Source organism: Crinia signifera, chromosome 6 (assembly GCF_055691185.1).
Source record: "Crinia signifera chromosome 6, ASM5569118v1, whole genome shotgun sequence".
Taxonomy (NCBI): domain Eukaryota; kingdom Metazoa; phylum Chordata; class Amphibia; order Anura; family Myobatrachidae; genus Crinia; species Crinia signifera.
In genome coordinates, this window is record NC_139222.1 from 3,861,438 (window position 1) to 3,885,417 (window position 23,980).

General features: G+C 50.9%; 1 protein-coding gene across 1 annotated transcript in view; it reads left to right on the forward strand.

The window, feature by feature from the left end:
- Positions 1–23,554, forward strand: part of LOC146007353 (uncharacterized) — an 83,230-nt gene extending 59,676 nt beyond the window's left edge. Inside the window, exons 7-12 of the mRNA XM_083145702.1 lie at positions 2,908–2,994; positions 4,030–4,157; positions 6,048–6,239; positions 11,773–11,851; positions 12,383–12,547; positions 21,733–23,554. Coding sequence (XP_083001828.1) covers positions 2,908–2,994; positions 4,030–4,157; positions 6,048–6,239; positions 11,773–11,851; positions 12,383–12,547; positions 21,733–23,033 — 1,952 coding nt within the window. The 3' untranslated portion in view covers positions 23,034–23,554. The remainder of the gene's footprint in view (positions 1–2,907; positions 2,995–4,029; positions 4,158–6,047; positions 6,240–11,772; positions 11,852–12,382; positions 12,548–21,732) is intronic.
- Positions 23,555–23,980: the final 426 nt, after the last annotated feature.

The following is a 23,980-nucleotide window of genomic DNA, read 5'->3' on the forward strand; positions in this document are numbered from 1 at the left end:
CCACTGAGGTCCAAGTGTCATCAACCCTATACACCACTGAGGTCCAAATGTCATCAACCCTATACATCACTGAGGGCCAAGCGTCATCCACCCTATACACCACTGAGGTCCAAGCGTCATCCACCCTGTACACCACTGAGGGCCAAGTGTCATCCACCCTATACACCACTGAGGGCCGAGTGTCATCCACCCTATACACCACTGAGGTCCAAGCGTCATCCACCCTATACACCACTGAGGGCCGAGTGTCATCCACCCTATACACCACTGAGGTCCAAGCGTCATCCACCCTATACACCAGAGGTCCAAGCGTCATCCACCCTATACACCACTGAGGGCCGAGTATCATCCACCCTATACACCACTGAGGGCCGAGTGTCATCCATCCTATACACCACTGAGGTCCAAGTGTCATTTGCCCTATACACCACTGAGGGCCGAGTGTCATCCACCCTATACACCACTGAGGGCCAAGTGTCATCCACCCTATACACCGCTGAGGGCCAAGTGTCATCCACCCTGTACACCACTGAGGTCCAAATGTCAGCAACCCTATACATCACCGAGGGCCAAGCGTCATCCACCCTATACACCACCGAGGTCCAAGCGTCATCCACCCTATACACCACGAGGTCCAAGCGTTATCCACCCTATACACCACTGAGGTCCAAGCGTCATCCACCCTATACACCACTGAGGTCCAAGCGTCATCCACCCTATACACCACTGAGGGCCAAGCGTCATCCACCCTATACACCACTGAGGGAGGAGCGTCATCCACCCTATACACCACTGAGGTCCAAGTGTCATTCGCCCCATAACCACTGAGGTCCAAGTGTCATTCGCCCTATACACCACAGAGGTCCAAGTGTCATTCGCCCTATACACCACTGAGGGCCAAGCGTCATCCACCCTATACACCACAGAGGTCCAAGCGTCATTCGCCCTATACACCACTGAGGGCCAAGTGTCATCCACCCTATACACCACTGAGGTCCAAATGTCATCAACCCTATACATCACTGAGGGCCAAGCGTCATCCACCCTATACACCACTGAGGTCCAAGCGTCATCCACCCTATACACCACTGAGGGCCGAGTGTCATCCACCCTATACACCACTGAGGGCCAAGTGTCATCCACCCTATACACCACTGAGGGCCAAGTGTCATCCACCCTATACACCACTGAGGGCCGAGTGTCATCCACCCTATACACCACTGAGGGCCAAGCGTCCTCCACCCTATACACCACTGAGGGCCAAGTGTCATCTGCCCTATACACCGTATAAGTGCGCCACGTCCCCTCGCTTTGGGCACACTATTATAATATAACTATGCCCACATGGATGGTATAAGTGTGCCACATCCCCTCGCTTCAGGCACACTATTATAATATAACTATGCCCACGTGGATGGTATAAGTGCACCACGACCCCCGCTTCGGGCACACTATTATAATATAACTATGCCCACGTGGATGGTGAAGTATGACCTAGTTGGCATGACGTTGGGCGGATGCTGCTGTCCAGCCCTTCCCTGGTGACTACAGATCCTGCATTATCCCCTGCTTCATCCTTAGTCACCACCCCCAGTGCCGCCCTATGGCAGGAACCGTGTGATTGGCTGTGCCACTATCAGTGACATGTCTGTAGGACAATCCATCTCCATGCATCATTCTACCCAGCCACGTTACTTCCCAGCCACTGCCATACCATGTATCACATGGGGGCACAGGACGGTATCACACAGGGGGGGCACAGGACGGTATCACACAGGGGGGCAGAGGACGGTAACACACAGGGGGGCAGAGGATGGTAACACACAGGGGGGCACAGGACGATAACACACAGGGGGGCACAGGACGGTAACACACAGGGGGATCACAGGACGGTAACACAGGGGGGCACAGGATGGTAACACACAGGAGGGCACAGGACGGTAACACACAGGGGGGCACAGGACGGTAACACACAGGGGGGGCACAGGAAGGTAACACACAGGGGGCACAATACGGTAACACACAGGGGGCACAAGACGGTAACACGCAGGGGGGCACAGGACGGTAACACTAGGGTTACCACCTAGTCCCTTTAATTCCGGACACATATTAATTACACAGGTTCTGTGGCTGGCTGACTTCAAGACTCCACTTCACCTGATTTTAAACTGCCACAGAACCTGTGTAATTAACATGTGTCCGGAATTAAAGGGACTAGGTGGTAACCCTAGGTAACAAGCAGGGGGGCACAGGACGGTAACACGCAGGGCGGCACAGGACGGTAACACGCAGGGAGGCACAGGACGGTAACACGGAGAGGGGCACAGGACGGTAACACACAGGGGGTGAGAGGACGGTAACACACAGGGGGGGGGCACAGGACGGTAACACACGGGGGGGGGCACAGGACGGTAACACACGGGGGGGCACAGGACGGTAACACACAGGGGGGCACAGGAAGGTAACACACAGGGGGGCACAGGGACAATGAGCACATCACACAGACAGAACAGGGATATCACCACCTGTCAGGGGACATCACCAGCTGTACACAATGTAGCTGGCTGCACAGTGCCACCATAGGCCTCCCAGCATACACACACTATGGGGACACTCATTACCATGGTAACAGGAAGTCTGGTCACTAAGGGGTTACCATGCAGATCAGTCACCGCGGGGGAGGGGGGTCCTGCACTCATATACCGCCCCCTATATCACTAATCATCCTCCACACACACAGCTGGGAACCCCAGGCCGGAGCCCTCTGCAGCGGGACACCTCCGGAGCCCGGGACACGACACTTCCGGTCTATGCGTTCCACACTACTTCCGCGTTTCAGCAACAAACTTCCTGTCTGTGCGTTCCAGCGTACTTCCGCGTTCCAGCGAAATTCCGTCTCTCTTTCAGATTATTACGTTATATCCGGCCTAATCCCCGCCCTCTGTGCTTCATTACAACTTCCGGGTTATTACGTGACGGAGCGGGAGAGAGCAGGTAATTCTACAGGGGGAGCAGCCTGTGGTGTCCTATTATTATTATACAGGAGGAGCAGCCTGTGGTGTCCTGTTATTATTATACAGGGGGAGCAGCCTGTAGTGTCCTGTAATTATTCGTATACAGAGGGAGCAGCCTGTGGTGTCCTATTATTATTATACAGGGGGAGCAGCCTGTGGTGTCCTATTATTATTATTATACAGGAGGAGCAGCCTGTGGTGTCCTATTATTATTATTATACAGGAGGAGCAGCCTGTGGTGTCCTGTTATTATTATACAGGGGGAGCAGCCTGTGGTGTCCTGTTATTATTATACAGGGGGAGCAGCCTGTAGTGTCCTGTAATTATTATTATACAGGGGGAGCAGCCTGTGGTGTCCTAATATTATACAGGGGGAGCAGCCTGTGGTGTCCTAATATTATTATACGGGGGAGCAGCCTGTTGTGTCCTATTATTATTATACAGGGGGAGCAGCCTGCGGGGTTCTGTTATTATACAGGAGAAGCAGCCTGTGGTGTCCTGTTATTATTATACAGGGGGAGCAGCCTGTGGGGTTCTGTTATTATACAGGAGAAGCAGCCTGTGGTGTCCTGTTATTATTATACAGGGGGAGCAACCTGTAGTGTCCTAATATTATACAGGTGGAGCAGCCTGTGGTGTCCTAATATCATTATACAGGGGAGCAGCCTGTTGTGTCCTATTATTATTATTATACAGGGGGAGCAGCCTGTGGTGTCCTAATATTATACAGGGGGAGCAGCCTGTGGTGTCCTAATATTATACAGGGGGAGCAGCCTGTGGTGTCCTGATATTATACAGGAGGAGCAGCCTGTGGTGTCCTGTTATTATTATACAGGGGGAGCAGCCTGTTGTGTCCTATTATTATTGTTCTACACGGGGAGCAGCCTGTGGTGTCCTGATATTATACAGGGGGAGCAGCCTGTGGTGACCTGTTGTGATTATACAGGAGGAGCAGCCTTTGGCTCTGTGACCTGTTATATGTATTATATTTAATCCTAGGCGCTCCAGCTGTGAGGAGTCTTTATTACACGTCACACGTTCTGTATTCTCTCTGATTCCCTGAGGATGGACACGGACAAGAGTCCCAGGACTGAGAGGATAATAACTATCACCCTGGAGATCATCTACCTGCTGACCGGGGAGGTGACAGTGACATCACTTATATCTATAGTAATAATACAGGGACGTGACCGGGGAGGTGACAGTGACATCACTTATATCTATAGTAATAATACAGGGACGTGACCGGGGAGGTGACATCACTTATATCTATAGTAATAATACAGGGACGTGACCGGGGAGGTGACAGTGACATCACTTATATCTATAGTAATAATACAGGGACGTGACCGGGGAGGTGACAGTGACATCACTTATATCTATAGTAATAATACAGGGGCGTGACCGGGAAAGGTGACAGTGACATCACTTATATCTATAGTAATAATACAGGGACGTGACCGGGGAGGTGACATCACTTATATCTATAGTAATAATACAGGGACGTGACCGGGGAGGTGACATCACTTATATCTATAGTAATAATACAGGGACGTGACCGGGGAGGTAACATCACTTATATCTATAGTAATAATACAGGGACGTGACCGGGGAGGTGACAGTGACATCACTTATATCTATAGTAATAATACAGGGACGTGACCGGGGAGGTGACAGTGACATCACTTATATCTATAGTAATTATATAGAGATGTGACCGGGGAGGTGACAGTGACATCACTTATATCTATAGTAATAATACAGGGACGTGACTGGGGAGGTGACAGTGACATCACTTATATCTATAGTAATAATACAGGGACGTGACTGGGGAGGTGACAGTGACATCACTTATATCTATAGTAATAATACAGGGACGTGACTGGGGAGCTGACAGTGACATCACTTATATCTATAGTAATAATACAGGGATGTGACCGGGGAGGTGACATCACTTATATCTATAGTAATAATACAGGGACGTGACCGGGGAGGTGACAGTGACATCACTTATATCTATAGTAATAATACAGGGACGTGACCGGGGAGGTGACAGTGACATCATTTATATCTATAGTAATAATACAGGGACGTAACCGGGGAGGTGACAGTGACGTCACTTATATCTTTAGTAATAATACAGGGACGTGACTGGGGAGGTGACAGTGACATCACTTATATCTATAGTAATGATACAGGGACGTGACCAGGGAGGTGACAGTGACATCACTTATATCTATAGTAATAATACAGGGACGTGACCAGGGAGGTGAAATCACTTATATCTATAGTAATAATACAGGGACATGACCGGGGAGGTGACAGTGACATCACTTATATCTATAGTAATAATACAGGGATGTGACCGGGAAGGTGACAGTGACATCACTTATATCTATAGTAATAATACAGGGATGTGACCGGGAAGGTGACAGTGACATCATTTATATCTATAGTAATAATACTTGGACGTGACCGGGGAGGTGACAGTGACATCACTTAAATCTTTAGTAATAATACAGGGACGTGACTGGGGAGGTGACAGTGACATCACTTATATCTATAGTAATAATACAGGGATGTGACCGGGAAGGTGACAGTGACATCACTTATACCTATAGTAATAATACAGGGATGTGACCGGGGAGGTGACTGTGACATCACTTATACCTATAGTAATAATACAGGGACATGACCGGGGAGATGACAGTGACATCACTTATATCTATAGTAATAATACAGGGACATGACTGGGGAGGTGACAGTGACATCACTTATATCTATAGTAATAATACAGGGACATGACTGGGCAGGTGACAGTGACATCACTTATATCTATAGTAATAATACAGGGATGTGACCGGGGAGGTGACAGTGACATCACTTATATCTATAGTAATAATACAGGGATGTGACCGGGGAGGTGACAGTGACATCACTTATATCTATAGTAATAAAACAGGGACGTGACCGGGGATGTGAGGGGGATCTGGGATTGTATATAATGATATTTGATGTCTCCCCAATACACAGGGTTACACAGTAGTGAAGAAGACATCCGGTGAGTGTGAGACATCCAGCAGCCTTCCCCGTGTGTCAGGAGGACTGAGCAGGACCCAGAGCCCCATTACGGTGCCTCCACCTCACTCACTGGTAAATAAGAGGCACAATGAACAGAAGATCCTGGAACTCACCAACAAGATCATTCAGCTGCTGACCGGAGAGGTGACTGCTGGGAATGGGACATTATACAGTAACACTGGGGGATGTGACCGGAGAGGTGACTGCTGGGAATGGGACGTTATACAGTGACACCTCGGGATGTGACAGGAGAGGTGACTGCTGGGAATGGGACATTATACAGTAACACCGAGGGATGTGACCAGAGAGGTGACTGCTGGGAATGGGACGTTATACAGTAACACCGGAGGATGTGACCGGAGAGGTGGCTGCTGGGAATGGGACGTTATACAGTAACACCGGGGGATGTGACAGGAGAGGTGACTGCTGGGAATGGGGCGTTATACAGTAACAGCGGGGGATGTGACCGGAGAGGTGACTGCTGGGAATGGGACGTTATACATTAACACTGGGGATGTGACCGGAGAGGTGACTGCTGGGAATGGGAAGTTATACAGTAACACTGGGGGATGTGACCGGAGAGGTGGCTGCTGGGAATGGGAAGTTATACAGTAACACCGGGGGATGTGACAGGAGAGGTGACTGCTGGGAATGGGACGTTATACAGTAACACCGGGGGATGTGACCGGAGAGGTGACTGCTGGGAATGGGACGTTATACAGTAACACCGGGGGATGTGACCGGAGAGGTGACTGCTGTGAATGGGCCTTATACAGTAACACCGGGGATGTGACCGGAGAGGTGACCGCTGGGAATGGGACGTTATACATTAACACTGGGGATGTGACCGGAGAGGTGACTGCTGGGAATGGGAAGTTATACAGTAACACTGGGGGATGTGACCGGAGAGGTGGCTGCTGGGAATGGGAAGTTATACAGTAACACCGGGGGATGTGACAGGAGAGGTGACTGCTGGGAATGGGACGTTATACAGTAACACCGGGGGATGTGACCGGAGAGGTGACTGCTGGGAATGGGACGTTATACAGTAACACCGGGGGATGTGACCGGAGAGGTGACTGCTGTGAATGGGCCTTATACAGTAACACCGGGGATGTGACCGGAGAGGTGACCGCTGGGAATGCGACATTTTACTGTAACACCGGGGGATGTGACCGGAGAGGTGACTGCTGGGAATGGGATGCTATACAGTAACACCGGGGGATGTGACAGGAGAGGTGACTGCTGGGAATGGGACATTATACAGTAACACCGGGGGATGTGACCGGAGAGGTGACTGCTGGGAATGGGACGCTATACAGTAACACCGGGGATGTGACCGGAGAGGTGACTGCTGGGAATAGGACGTTATACAGTAACACCGGGGGATGTGACCAGAGAGGTGACTGCCGGGAATGGGACGTTATACAGTAACACCGGGGGATGTGACCAGAGAGGTGACTGCTGGGAATGGGACGTTATACAGTAACACCGGGGGATGTGAGCGGAGAGGTGACTGCTGGGAATGGGACGTTATACAGTAACACCAGGGGATGTGACCGGAGAGGTGACTGCTGGGAATGGGACGTTATACGGTAACACCGGGGATGTGACCAGAGAGGTGACTGCTGGGAATGGGACGTTATACGGTAACACCGGGGATGTGACCAGAGAGGTGACTGCTGGGAATGGGACGTTATACAGTAACACCGGGGATGTGACCGGAGAGGTGTCTGCTGGGAATGGGTTATACGTTAACACCGGGGGATGTGACCGGAGAGGTGACTGCTGGGAATGGGACATTATACAGTAACACCGGGGGATGTGACCGGAGAGGTGACTGCTGGGAATGGGACATTATACAGTAACACCGGGGGATGTGACCGGAGAGGTGACTGCTGGGAATGGGACGTTATACAGTAACACCGGGGGATGTGACCGGAGAGGTGGCTGCTGGGAATGGGACGTTATACAGTAACACCGGGGGATGTGACCGGAGAGGTGACTGCTGGGAATGGGACATTATACGGTAACACCGGGGATGTGACCAGAGAGGTGACTGCTGGGAATGGGACGTTATACGGTAACACCGGGGATGTGACCAGAGAGGTGACTGCTGGGAATGGGACGTTATACAGTAACACCGGGGATGTGACCGGAGAGGTGTCTGCTGGGAATGGGACGTTATACGGTAACACCGGGGATGTGACCGGAGAGGTGACTGCTGGGAATGGGACGTTATATTGGAACACCGGGGGATGTGACCGGAGAGGTGACTGCTGGGAATGGGACGTTATACAGTAACACCGGGGGATGTGACGGGAGAGGTGGCTGCTGGGAATGGGACATTATACGGTAACACCGGGGATGTGACCGGAGAGGTGACTGCTGGGAATGGGACGTTATATTGGAACACCGGGGGATGTGACCGGAGAGGTGACTGCTGGGAATGGGACGTTATACAGTAACACCGGGTGATGTGACGGGAGAGGTGGCTGCTGGGAATGGGAAGTTATACAGTAGCACCGGGGGATGTGACGGGAGAGGTGGCTGCTGGGAATGGGAAGTTATACAGTAACACCGGGGGATGTGACCGGAGAGGTGACTGCTGGGAATGGGACGTTATACAGTAACACCGGGGGATGTGACCGGAGAGGTGACTGCTGGGAATGCGACATTTTACAGTAACACCGGGGGATGTGACCTGAGAGATGACTGCTGGAAATGGGACATTATACAGTAACACCGGGAGATGTGACCGGAGAGGTGACTGCTGGGAATGGGACGTTATACAGTAACACCGGGGGGATGTGACAGGAGAGGTGACTGCTGGGAATGGGACGTTATACAGTAACACCGGGGGATGTGACCGGAGAGGTGACTGCTGGGAATGGCACGTTATACAGTAACACCGGGGGATGTGACCGGAGAGGTGACTGCTGGGAATGGGACATTATACAGTAACACTGGGGATGTGACCGGAGAGGTGACTGCTGGGAATGAGACATTATACAGTAACACCGGGGGATGTGACCGGAGAGGTGACTGCTGGGAATGGGACGTTATACAGTAACACAGGGGATGTGACCGGAGAGGTGACGGCTGGGAATGGGACGTTATACAGTAACACCGGGGGGATGTGACTGGAGAGGTGACTGCTGGGAATGGGACGTTATACAGTAACACCGGAGGATGTGACCGGAGAGGTGGCTGCTGGGAATGGGACGTTATACAGTAACACCGGGGTATGTGACCGGAGAGGTGACTGCTGGGAATGGGACGTTATACAGTAACACCGGGGGATGTGACAGGAGAGGTGACTGCTGGGAATGGGGCGTTATACAGTAACAGCGGGGGATGTGACCGGAGAGGTGACTGCTGGGAATGGGACGTTATACATTAACACTGGGGATGTGACCGGAGAGGTGACCGCTGGGAATGGGAAGTTATACAGTAACACTGGGGGATGTGACCGGAGAGGTGGCTGCTGGGAATGGGAAGTTATACAGTAACACCGGGGGATGTGACAGGAGAGGTGACTGCTGGGAATGGGACGTTATACAGTAACACCGGGGATGTGACCGGAGAGGTGACCGCTGGGAATGCGACATTTTACTGTAACACCGGGGGATGTGACCGGAGAGGTGACTGCTGGGAATGGGATGCTATACAGTAACACCGGGGGATGTGACCGGAGAGGTGACTGCTGGGAATGGGACATTATACAGTAACAAAGGGGGATGTGACCGTTGACTTGACTGCTGGGAATGGGACGTTATACAGTAACACCGGGGGATGTGACCGGAGTGGTGACTTCTGGGAATGGGACGTTATACAGCAACACCAGGGATGTGACAGGAGAGGTGACTGCTGGGAATGGGACGTTATACAGTAACACCAGGGATATGACCAGAGAGGTGACTGCTGGGAATGGGACGTTATACAGTAACACCGGGGATGTGACCGGAGAGGTGACTGCTGGGAATAGGTTATACGGTAACACCGGGGGGATGTGACCGGAGAGGTGACTGCTGGGAATGGGACATTATACGGTAACACCGGGGATTTGACCAGAGAGGTGACTGCTGGGAATGGGACGTTATACAGTAACACCGGGGATGTGACCAGAGAGGTGACTGCTGGGAATGGGACGTTATACAGTAACACCAGGGTATGTGACCGGAGAGGTGACTGCTGGGAATGGGTTATACGTTAACACCGGGGGATGTGACCGGAGAGGTGACTGCTGGGAATGGGACATTATACGGTAACACCGGGGATGTGACCGGAGAGGTGACTGCTGGGAATGGGACGTTATATTGGAACACCAGGGGATGTGACCGGAGAAGTGACTGCTGGGAAGGGAAGTTATACAGTAGCACTGGGGGATGTGACGGGAGAGGTGGCTGCTGGGAATGGGAAGTTATACAGTAACACCGGGGGATGTGACCGGAGAGGTGACTGCTGGGAATGGGACATTATACAGTAACACCGGGGAATGTGACCGGAGAGGTGACTGCTGGGAATGCGACATTTTACAGTAACAACGGGGGATGTGACCTGAGAGATGACTGCTGGAAATGGGACATTATACAGTAACAAAGGGGGATGTGACCGGTGACGTAACTGCTGGGAATGGGACGTTATACAGTAACATCGGGGGAAGTGACAGGAGAGGTGACTGCTGGGAATGGGACGTTATACAGTAACACCGGGGGATGTGACCGGAGAGGTGACTGCTGGGAATGTGACGTTATACAGTAACACTGGGGGATGTGACCAGAGAGGTGACTGCTGGGAATGGGACGTTATACAGTAACACCGGGGGATGTGACCGGAGAGGTGACTGCTGGGAATGGGACGTTATACAGTAACACCAGGGATATGACCAGAGAGGTGACTGCTGGGAATGGGACGTTATACAGTAACACCGGGGGATGTGACCAGAGAGGTGACTGCTGGGAATGGGACGTTATACAGCAACACCAGGGATGTGACCGGAGAGATGACTGCTGGGAATGGGACATTATACAGTAACAAAGGGGGATGTGACCGGTGATGTGACTGCTGGGAATGGGACGTTATACAGTAACACCGGGGGATGTGACCGGAGAGGTGACTGCTGGGAATGGGACGTTATACAGTAACACCGGAGATGTGACCGGAGAGGTGACTGCTGGGAATGGGACGTTATACAGTAACACCGGGGGATGTGACCGGAGAGGTGACTGCTGGGAATGGGACATTATACAGTAACATGGTGGGAGGTGACTGGAGAGGTGACTGCTGGGAATGGGACGTTATACAGTAACACTGGGGATGTGACCGGAAAGGTGACTGCTGGGAATGGGACGTTATACAGTAACACTGGGGGATGTGACCGGAGAGGTGGCTGCTGGGAATGGGAAGTTATACAGTAACACCGGGGGATGTGACCGGAGAGGTGACTGCTGGGAATGGGACGTTATACAGTAACACCGGGGGATGTGACCGGAGAGGTGACTGCTGGGAATGGGACGTTATACAGTAACACCGGGGGATGTGACCGGAGAGGTGACTGCTGGGAATGGGACGTTATACAGTAACACCGGGGGATGTGTCTGGGTGATGACTGTACCATTGTGTGTGTCAGGTGCCTATAAGGTGTGAGGATGTCACTGTCTATCTCTCCATGCAGGACGGGGAGTATATAGAGGAACACAGGGGTCTGTACAAGGACGTGATGACGGAGAATCATCGGCCCCTCACATCACTGGGTAAGAGGAGACATTTATTGTACATAGGGGAGCAGGTATGGGGGTCCCCTATATACACCCAGCATCTTATAATTACATATATACAATGTCCTCAGTCACTGCGTGTCTCCTACAGATGGGCCCAGTAACAGGAATACCCCAGAGAGATGTCCCCGTACTCTGTATTCCCAGGATAATCACATATATACAATGTCCTCAGTCACTGCGTGTCTCCTACAGATGGGCCCAGTAACAGGAATACCCCAGACAGATGTCCCCGTCCTCTGTATTCCCAGGATAATCACATATATACAATGTCCTCAGTCACTGCGTGTCTCCTACAGATGGGCCCAGTAACAGGAATACCCCAGACAGATGTCCCCGTCCTCTGTATTCCCAGGATAATCACATATATACCATGTCCTCAGTCACTGTGTGTCTCCTACAGATGGGGCCAGTAACAGAGATACCCCAGAGAGATGTCCCCGTCCTCTGTATTCCCAGGATAATCACATATATACCATGTCCTCAGTCACTGTGTGTCTCCTACAGATGGGGCCAGTAACAGGAATACCCCAGAGAGATGTCCCCGTCCTCTGTATTCCCAGGAACATTCGATTGGTAAAAAAGTTCATAACGTACAGGAAGAGGAGGAGACGGATGTGAGGGGGGACCAGCGATATAAGGAGAAGAAAAGCCCTACAGATATCAGCACAGGTGAGTAATAAACCACTTATTGCAGAATAGACTACAAACTAATAAATCAAATACATCTGTTCAGTGGGGGAGTCAGGCGCCATCAGCCCCTATTATACTCCTGCTCTCCCCTCACATCATGTCACTGTGTGTTACCAGCCCAGGGATCTGACCAGTCTCCTCCCCGCACTCTCTGGTGTATCTCATACATCAGGAGCCATCAGCCCCTATTATACTCCTGCTCTCCCCCTCACATCATGTCACTGTGTGTTACCAGCCCAGAGATCTGACCAGTCTCCTCCCCGCACTCTCTGGTGTATCTCATACATCAGCAGCCATCAGCCCCTATTATACTCCTGCTCCCCCTCACATCATGTCACTGTGTGTTACCAGCCCAGAGATCTGACCAGTCTCCTCCCCGCACTCTCTGGTGTATCTCATACATCAGGAGCCATCAGCCCCTATTATACTCCTGCTCTCCCCCTCACATCATGTCACTGTGTGTTACCAGCCCAGAGATCTGACCAGTCTCCTCCCCGCACTCTCTGGTGTATCTCATACATCAGCAGCCATCAGCCCCTATTAGACTCCTGCTCTCCCCTCACATCATGTCACTGTGTGTTACCAGCCCAGGGATCTGACCAGTCTCCTCCCCGCACTCTCTGGTGTATCTCATACATCAGCAGCCATCAGCCCCTATTAGACTCCTGCTCTCCCCTCACATCATGTCACTGTGTGTTACCAGCCCAGAGATCTGACCAGTCTCCTCCCCGCACTCTCTGGTGTATCTCATACATCAGGAGCCATCAGCCCCTATTATACTCCTGCTCTCCCCCCTCACATCATGTCACTGTGTGTTACCAGCCCAGAGATCTGACCAGTCTCCTCCCCGCACTCTCTGGTGTATCTCATACATCAGGAGCCATCAGCCCCTATTATACTCCTGCTCTCCCCCCTCACATCATGTCACTGTGTGTTACCAGCCCAGAGATCTGACCAGTCTCCTCCCCGCACTCTCTGGTGTATCTCATACATCAGGAGCCATCAGCCCCTATTATACTCCTGCTCTCCCCCCTCACATCATGTCACTGTGTGTTACCAGCCCAGAGATCTGACCAGTCTCCTCCCCGCACTCTCTGGTGTATCTCATACATCAGGAGCCATCAGCCCCTATTATACTCCTGCTCTCCCCCCTCACATCATGTCACTGTGTGTTACCAGCCCAGAGATCTGACCAGTCTCCTCCCCGCACTCTCTGATGTATCTCATACATCAGGAGCCATCAGCCCCTATTATACTCCTGCTCTCCCCCTCACATCATGTCACTGTGTGTTACCAGCCCAGGGATCTGACCAGTCTCCTCCCCGCACTCTCTGGTGTATCTCATACATCAGCAGCCATCAGCCCCTATTAGACTCCTGCTCTCCCCTCACATCATGTCACTGTGTGTTACCAGCCCAGGGATCTGACCAGTCTCCTCCCCGCACTCTCTGGTGTATCTCATACATCAGCAGCCATCAGCCCCTATTAGACTCCTGCTCTCCCCTCACATCATGTCACTGTGTGTTACCAGCCCAGAGATCTGACCAGTCTCCTCCCCGCACTCTCTGGTGTATCTTATACATCAGCAGCCATCAGCCCCTATTATACTCCTGCTCTCCCCATCACATCATGTCACTGTGTGTTACCAGCCCAGAGATCTGACCAGTCTCGTCCCCGCACTCTCTGGTGTATCTCATACATCAGGAGCCATCAGCCCCTATTATACTCCTGCTCTCCCCTCACATCATGTCACTGTGTGTTACCAGCCCAGAGATCTGACCAGTCTCCTCCCCGCACTCTCTGGTGTATCTCATACATCAGGTGCCATCAGCCCCTATTATACTCCTGCTCTCCCCCTCACATCATGTCACTGTGTGTTACCAGCACAGAGATCTGACCGGTCTCCTCCCCGCACTCTCTGGTATATCTCATACATCAGGAGCCATCAGCCCCTATTATACTCCTGCTCTCCCCCTCACATAATGTCACTGTGTCTTACCAGCCCAGAGATCTGACCAGTCTCCTCCCCGCACTCTCTGGTGTATCTCATACATCAGGTTACATCAGCCCCTATTATACTCCTGCTCTCCCCCTCACATCATGTCACTGTGTTACCAGCCCAGAGATCTGACCAGTCTCCTCCCCGCACTCTCTGGTGTATCTCATACATCAGGAGCCATCAGCCCCTATTATACTCCTGCTCTCCCCTCACATCATGTCACTGTGTGTTACCAGCCAGAGATCTGACCAGTCTCCTCCCGCACTCTCTGGTGTATCTCATACATCAGGAGCCATCAGCCCCTATTATACTCCTGCTCTCCCCCTCACATCATGTCACTGTGTGTTACCAGCCCAGAGATCTGACCAGTCTCCTCCCCGCACTCTCTGGTGTATCTCATACATCAGGAGCCATCAGCCCCTATTATACTCCTGCTCTCCCCCTCACATCATGTTACTGTGTGTTACCAGCCCAGAGATCTGACCAGTCTCCTCCCCACACTCTCTGGTGTATCTCATACATCAGGAGCCATCAGCCCCTATTATACTCCTGCTCTCCCCTCACATCATGTCACTGTGTGTTACCAGCCCAGAGATCTGACCAGTCTCCTCCCCGCACTCTCTGGTGTATCTCATACATCAGGAGCCATCAGCCCCTATTATACTCCTGCTCTCCCCCTCACATAATGTCATTGTGTGTTACCAGCCCAGAGATCTGACCAGTCTCCTCCTCGCACTCTCTGGTGTATCTCATACATCAGGAGCCATCAGCCCCTATTATACTCCTGCTCTCCCCCTCACATCATGTCACTGTATGTTACCAGCCCAGAGATCTGACCAGTCTCCTCCCCGCACTCTCTGGTGTATCTCATACATCAGCAGCCATCAGCCCCTATAATACTCCTGCTCTCCCCCTCACATCATGTCACTGTGTGCTACCAGCCCAGAGATCTGACCCGTCTCCTCCCCACACTCTCTGGTGTATCTCATACATCAGCAGCCATCAGCCCCTATAATACTCCTGCTCTCCCCCTCACATCATGTCACTGTGTGTTACCAGCCCAGAGATCTGACAAGTCTCCTCCCCACACTCTCTGGTGTATCTCATACATCAGGAGCCATCAGCCCCTATTATACTCCTGCTCTCCCCCTCACATCATGTCACTGTGTTACCAGCCCAGAGATCTGACCAGTCTCCTCCTCGCACTCTCTGGTGTATCTCATACATCAGGAGCCATCAGCCCTTATTATATCTGGGATCTTCTCAAACACATGAAGGTCTCCATTCATGCCTGCATGCGGGTCCCGGGCTCGATGGTTTCCACCTTGGAGATGGTGAGATATTCCTAGTTCCACTCCCGTCCACTTCAGTGGGAGCTTCTGGCCCAATGGGACGGTTCACACAGCCACATCAAGGCACAGAGGATTGTTCTCTCTCAGGAAGTTCGCCTGTCCCTTACGTGGTGGCTCCTCTCCCAGAACCTATAGACAAGTCTCCTTTTTTGGATCTGGGAGTGGGTCCTCCTGACTATAGACGCCAGTCTGCGTGAATGGGGAGCGGTCACCTGTCAGAGATCCTTCCAGGGTTTATGGACTGCAAGGGAGAAGCCACATCAATCACCTGGAACTGAGGGCGATATACAAAGCCCTTTGGCCCGCCCCTTGCTTCAAGGTCGCCCCGTTCAAATCCAGTCAGATAGCAATCACCAGGGAGGAACCCGCAGTCGTGGACAGATGCGGAGCTCCGGGAGAGGACTTGATGGCAAATCGCCACAACTACAAGGTCCAGAAGTACGGGTCTCGCACCAGAGATCCGGGCACCTGTCTCACAGATGCCCTATCGTTACCTTGGCTGTGTCGCCAAATGTACATGTTCCCACCCGATATATCTCCTTCCCAGGATTCTCCGCAAAATTCAAAGTGGAGGGAAGAACCTTGATTATTGGCCCCGGCGGCCCTGGTACGCGGACCTCTTGGGATTGTCAGCGGACCCTCCGTTCCATCTCCCCCGTCTCTGTTTGAAGCGTCCCTCTTGCGGGCGAAAGGTTTTTCTTCACAAGTAATCTTTTCTATGCTTCGGGCACGTAGTCCGTGTTCAGCGGGAGCCTGTTATAGAATCTGGAGGGCCTTCTTTTCTTGGTGTACGGCAAGGGGGCTTAACCCCATGCTCCATAGATTATCTAAGGTTTTATCCTTCCTCCAGTCGGGCTTAGGGGCCGGTTTACGCCTTTCCTCTCTAACTGTGCAGATCTCGGCGTTGTTGGTCCTGTTCCAGAGAAAACTGGCTCTTCTACCAGTTGTCCGTACTTTCCTACAGGGGGTTATCCAGATCTGGACCTCTCCCTGGTCCTCCAAGCTCTACATTTCCCTCCGTTTGAACCCTTGCGATCGGTCGACCTGCCGTGGCTCACTTAGAAAACAATCTTCCCGTTAGCCATTGCTTCGGCTAGGCGGGTGTCCAACTTGTCGGCCGTTTCGCGCCGCTCCCCTTGTCTTGTCTTCCATCCGGACAGGGCGATTCTTCGCTCATTGGATCAGATCCACTATCCACCAGGCCTGTGCGGAATCTGGCCTTCCTGTCTCTGCTGGGGTTCGGGCTCACTCCACACGGTCGGTGAGTGCTTTTTGGGCTGTCCGTAGTGGTGCTACTGTGGAGCAGCTGTGCAGGGCAAAATTGTCACCCTTATTTCGGTATTATGACATAAGAAAATAAAATTATAAAAAAGAAATGCATTTCGAATTGATTCAACTTAACCCGTCACACTCCTCCCGCTACAAGCTCAAGACAGCCCGGTGTGGTAATCTACGTTAACTATGATCGGTGCAGGTACCAAGTCGAGTTGTACCCTCAAACACTGTATAAATTTGGGTCTGTAGAACAGGATCCAGGTAATCAATGTAAATCCCCCATTTTTTATGAAATTTCACAACTCCGCCCATGGAGAGCAGCCCACCCGATCCATATATAGTAATTGCAGCAAAGTTATCTTTGCGGCTTACCAGAAAGGTGGAGCTGACGACGCCCAGGAGCGTAAATTAACTTTCTTTGCGCCCGTTATGGTTCGAAAGGGAGTCTGCACCATTTTACAGACCCGCAGATCCCAGTTAGAGAAGTTTGCCAGGAGCATCACCAGCGGATCTTTGTGTACAGACATTATTGACCAGTACAATAACCTTGTCCCAGAATTTGCGGATTCTCCCACAGTCCCACATGTTGTGATAAAATGAGGGAAACACGTAACTTTTACATTTTAAACATAATCCCAGATCGCCAGGCACAAAGAACTTTCTCTGAGACTGCGAGATATAAGTCCGATGTAACGTATTCAGGTGGACCTCCTGGAGCATGGCCAAATGCAGGGCTTTGTTCGTGTGAGACCCTGAGGGGAGTTCGTGTCCCACTTTGAGGCAAGCGCAGCCCATATTGTGTTATATGCCACCGGTAATAAGTCGGCGTATCAGTATTTGAGTCTGTAGGGCCCAGTGTAACCGAGAACAAACACAGAATGTAAAGGGTCAGGAGTAATAGATTGAGGTGTTGGGGATTGCATAGATTGGGCATAATGTCTGAACTGGAGGTACATAAATTTCCCATGGGCCAGGGACAACTAAATCCTGGACAGAGACCTCCGGGATCACAAATGTTCTGGATAACCAGTATCCCCTTAGACCTCCATCTTGTGAATGCCGAATTCAGCAGGCCCGGTTGAAACTTGGGATTTCTCCATAATGAGGCCTATTTTGTACCCTGGTGTCTACGGCTCAGTTTTGTTTTGTTGATAACCAGCCATGAAAGAAACGTGTCAGCAAATAAATGATATCTAACACCTCCTGGGGTAGATCAGAGTGCAGAACATGGAAGAGGGCGGCAGGGGCGTACGGAATATGGAGTATAGGATTCCGTGCCGTGAAACCAATCCAGTATATATCTCATGAACATTGAATGCATGAGGTCCGGGCGCGGCTCTGTGACAGTCATATACATATCAGTGAGATCCGGGCGCGGCTCTGTGAGGGTCATATACATATCAGTGAGATCTGGGCGCGGCTCTGTGAGGGTCATATACATATCAGTGAGATCCGGGCGCGGCTCTGTGAGGGTCATATACATATCAGTGAGGTCCGGGCGCGGCTCTGTGAGGGTCATATACATATCAGTGAGATCCGGGCGCGGCTCTGTGATGGTCATATACATATCAGTGAGATCCAGGCGCGGCTCTGTGAGGGTCATATACATATCAGTGAGATCCGGGCACGGCTCTGTGAGGGTCATATACATATCAGTGAGATCCGGGCGCGGCTGAGTGAGGGTCATATACATATCAGTGAGATCCGGGCGCGGCTCTGTGATTGTCATATACATATCAGTGAGATCCGGGCACGGCTCTGTGAGGGTCATATACATATCAGTGAGATCCGGGCGCGGCTGAGTGAGGGTCATATACATATCAGTGAGATCCGGGCGCGGCTGAGTGAGGGTCATATACACATCAGTGAGATCCGGGCGCGGCTCTGTGATTGTCATATACATATCAGTGAGATCCGGGCACGGCTCTGTGAGGGTCATATACATATCAGTGAGATCCGGGCGCGGCTGAGTGAGGGTCATATACATATCAGTGAGATCCGGGCGCGGCTCTGTGAGGGTCATATACATATCAGTGAGATCCGGGCGCGGCTCTGTGAGGGTCATATACATATCAGTGAGATCCGGGCGCGGCTGAGTGAGGGTCATATACATATCAGTGAGATCCGGGCGCGGCTGAGTGAGGGTCATATACATATCAGTGAGATCCGGGCGCGGCTCTGTGATTGTCATATACATATCAGTGAGATCCGGGCACGGCTCTGTGAGGGTCATATACATATCAGTGAGATCCAGGCGCGGCTGAGTGAGGGTCATATACATATCAGTGAGATCCGGGCGCGGCTCTGTGATTGTCATATACATATCAGTGAGATCCGGGCACGGCTCTGTGAGGGTCATATACATATCAGTGAGATCCGGGCGCGGCTGAGTGAGGGTCATATACATATCAGTGAGATCCGGGCGCGGCTCTGTGAGGGTCATATACATATCAGTGAGATCCGGGCGCGGCTCTGTGAGGGTCATATACATATCAGTGAGATCCGGGGCAGCGGCTGAGTGAGGGTCATATACTGTACATATCAGTGAGATCCGGGCGCGGCTCTGTGAGGGTCATATACTGTACATATCAGTGAGATCCGGGCGCGGCTCTGTGAGGGTCATATACATATCAGTGAGATCCGGGCGTGGCTCTGTGAGGGTCATATACATATCAGTGAGATCCGGGCGTGGCTCTGTGAGGGTCATATACATATCAGTGAGATCCGGGCGCGGCTCTGTGAGGGTCATACACATATCAGTGAGATCCGGGCGCGGCTCTGTGAGGGTCATACACAGATCAGTGAGATCCGGGCGCGGCTCTGTGAGGGTCATACACTGTACATATCAGTGAGATCCGGGCGCGGCTCTGTGAGGGTCATACACAGATCAGTGAGATCCGGGCGCGGCTCTGTGAGGGTCATATACTGTACATATCAGTGAGATCCGGACGCGGCTCTGTGAGGGTCATATACTGTACATATCAGTGAGATCCGGGCGCGGCTCTGTGAGGGTCATATACTGTACATATCAGTGAGATCCGGGCGCGGCTCTGTGAGGGTCATATACATATCCGTAAGATCCGGGCGCGGCTCTGTGAGGGTCATATACTGTACATATCAGTGAGATCCGGGCGCGGCTCTGTGAGGGTCATATACTGTACATATCAGTGAGATCCGGGCGCGGCTCTGTGAGGGTCATACACATATCAGTGAGATCCGGGCGCGGCTCTGTGAGGGTCATACACATATCAGTGAGATCCGGGCGCGGCTCTGTGAGGGTCATATACTGTACATATCAGTGAGATCCGGGCGCGGCTCTGTGAGGGTCATATACATATCAGTGAGATCCGGGGCAGCGGCTGAGTGAGGGTCATATACTGTACATATCAGTGAGATCCGGGCGCGGCTGAGTGAGGGTCATATACTGTACATATCAGTGAGATCCGGGCGCGGCTCTGTGATTGTCATATACATATCAGTGAGATCCGGACGCGGCTCTGTGAGGGTCATATACTGTACATATCAGTGAGATCCGGGCGCGGCTCTGTGAGGGTCATGTACTGTACATATCAGTGAGATCAGGGCGCGGCTCTGTGAGGGTCATATACTGTACATATCAGTGAGATCCGGGCGAGGCTCTGTGAGGGTCATATACATATCAGTGAGATCCGGGCGAGGCTCTGTGAGGGTCATATACATATCAGTGAGATCCGGGCGCGGCTCTGTGAGGGTCATATGCATATCAGTGAGATCCGGGCGCGGCTCTGTGAGGGTCATATACTGTACATATCAGTGAGATCCGGGCGCGGCTCTGTGAGGGTCATGTACTGTACATATCAGTGAGATCAGGGCGCGGCTCTGTGAGGGTCATATACTGTACATATCAGTGAGATCCGAGCGCGGCTCTGTGAGGGTCATATACTGTACATATCAGTGAGATCAGGGCGCGGCTCTTTGAGGGTCATGGACTGTACATATCAGTGAGATCCGGGCGCGGCTCTGTGAGGGTCATATACTGTACATATCAGTGAGATCCGGGCGCGGCTCTGTGAGGGTCATATACTGTACATATCAGTGAGATCCGGGCGCGGCTCTGTGAGGGGTCCGGGTGCGGCTCTGTGAGGGTCATATACAGATCAGTGAGATCCGGGCGCGGCTCTGTGAGGGTCATACACATATCAGTGAGATCCAGGCGCGGCTCTGTGAGGGGTCTGGGCGCGGCTCTGTGAGGGGTCTGGGCGCGGCTCTGTGAGGGGTCTGGGCGCGGCTGAGTGAGGGGTCCGGGCGCGGCTCTGTGAGGATCGTATACAGATTAGAGAGAATTGGGAACAGATCTGTGAGATCTCTTCATGGTTTTGTCCACAAAGTGTTTAAAATTAAAGTTTAAATATAATAGCCCCCCCCCCCCCCCCAATTATTATTTAGTATTGTTACATTTTATTCCCATTAATGTTGTCTTTCAATCAGTTTTCCAAAGCCTCGTAATCTTATGTCATCGCTAATTATTGTTATTTGGCTTTGTTACATTTTATTCCCAGCAGATGGATGTAACAGCCGGAATGTCTCTGAGGATCACCTCGTTGTATCTCCAGATGGTGAAATAGAAGATATTATCCAAATGGAAGAAAATCCTATCACCCCAGTTATATCGTCTGACCTTTCCGATCATGGGAAATGTTTTCCTGATCACTCTTGTATTGGTAGATCTGTAACATCTATGAAAGAAGATGCATTGCTTCATTGTAAAGATTCCACACGTTCTACACAGAACAAACCGATTATTACCCATCAGCCAGCTAAGGCAGGTGAGAGAACATTTCCATGTACTGAGTGTGGGAAATGTTTTACACAAAAATCAGGTCTTATTAGACATCAGAAAAGTCACACAGGTGAGAAGCCATTCCTATGTACTGAGTGTGGGAAATGTTTTAAAACTAAATCATATTTTGTTAGTCATCAGAGAAGTCACAAAGGTGAGAAGCCATTTCCATGCTCTGAGTGTGAGAAATGTTTTACAAGCAAATCAGAACTTGCTAGACATTTGAAATATCACATGGGTCAGAAACCATTTCTATGCTGTGAGTGTGGGAAAAGTTTTGCACAGGAAAAGTGTCTTGTTGCACATGTGAAAAAACATACAGGTGAGAAGCCATTTCCATGTCCTGAGTGTGGGAAATCTTTTGATCACAAATCATATCTTGTTAGACATCAGAGAAGTCACACAGGTGAGAAGCCATTTGCATGTACTGAGTGTGAGAAATGTTTTACAAGCAAATCAGAGTTTGTTAAACATCAGAGAAAGCACACAGGTGAGAGGCCATTCCAATGCTCTTTGTGTGGGAAATGTTTTTCAGTGAAATCACATCTTTCTATACATCAGAGAAGTCACACAGGCGAGAGGCCATTTCAATGCTCTTTGTGTGGGAAATGTTTTTCCATGAAATCACATCTTGCTAGACATTTGAGAAATCACACAGGTGAGAAACCTTGTCTATGCCCTGAGTGTGGGAAAAGTTTTATACAAAAATCAGATCTTATTAGACATCAGAGAATTCACACAGGTGACAAGCCATTTTCATGCTCTGAGTGTGGGAAATGTTTTACCTTGAATGCAAATCTTCTTACACATCAGAAAAGTCACGCAGATGACAAGCCATTTTCTTGCTCTTTGTGCGGGAAATGTTTTAAACACAAATCAGATCTTGTTACGCATCAACGAACTCACACAGGAGAGAAGCCGTTTCCATGCACTGAGTGTGGGAAATGTTTTACATGCAAATCTCATCTTAATAGACATGGGAAGACTCATATAGGTCAGAAACTATTTCCAAGTACTTAGGGGTACATTTACATAAAATGGGAGTTCTACCAATCAGATTCTATGGGGTAAATTTACTACGGTCGGCCATATATGGTCTAAAAATATGAATGGAGAATATGGCAAATTTACTATGGGCAACACCTGTTTTCAGTAGAACTCCCATTGGTTTTTTAGTTGATTATCTTACTTGTGCACATATAATCTGCCCTCTCCCTCTTACACCATCCTCCGCCATCGCTGCACCTGTGACGCCGCCGTCACTACACCTGTGACACCGCGGTCACTACACCTGTGATACCCTTCTGTGAATTTCTTTAGTAGATTAGTGCGATTGTGTATCTCGTATATTAAACCTTCATTTCTTATGTTTATACATATTCTACTGTGAATTATTGTGGATCCGAATTAGCTTTCATGTATCTGTTCCCCTCTTACTTATTACTTGGTGAATTATTATTGGTTTCCACCATATATTGTGCAGAGGGAGAGACTTTATCCACTTGTTCCATATGTCATTAAATGTCATTATCCTGCTCCTACCAATGTGTGCGTGTGTTTCCTGTAAGACCGGATAGTCCACTGGTGCTTTCCAACCCTCCAAGTCTGCACCTGTGTCCACCATCCAGCTTAGCCAGTGAGCACCTATCAACAACTAGCAAGCCTGCTGGAGGCAAAAGCTTCGAAAGCTAGTCTGCTACCTTCTGTGTTTGTGCATGTGTGAGAAAGAGATGTAGTATGGTGTTACACTTGTGTGAGGGCGCTGCTGTCCATGCGTCTCATTACGCTACACTGGTTAGATTTACGTTACAGTAGGAATGTCATACAGTACAAGCAGGCCAGACTCCAGCACTGAGGGGGTTAACAACAATGGCTTCTGGGTGCCAGCCAGGGCTTCATGGGAGCCCACGGCTATGGAGCTAACAACAGCCTAGGTTACACTTGTATAAGGGCGCTGCTGTCCGCGC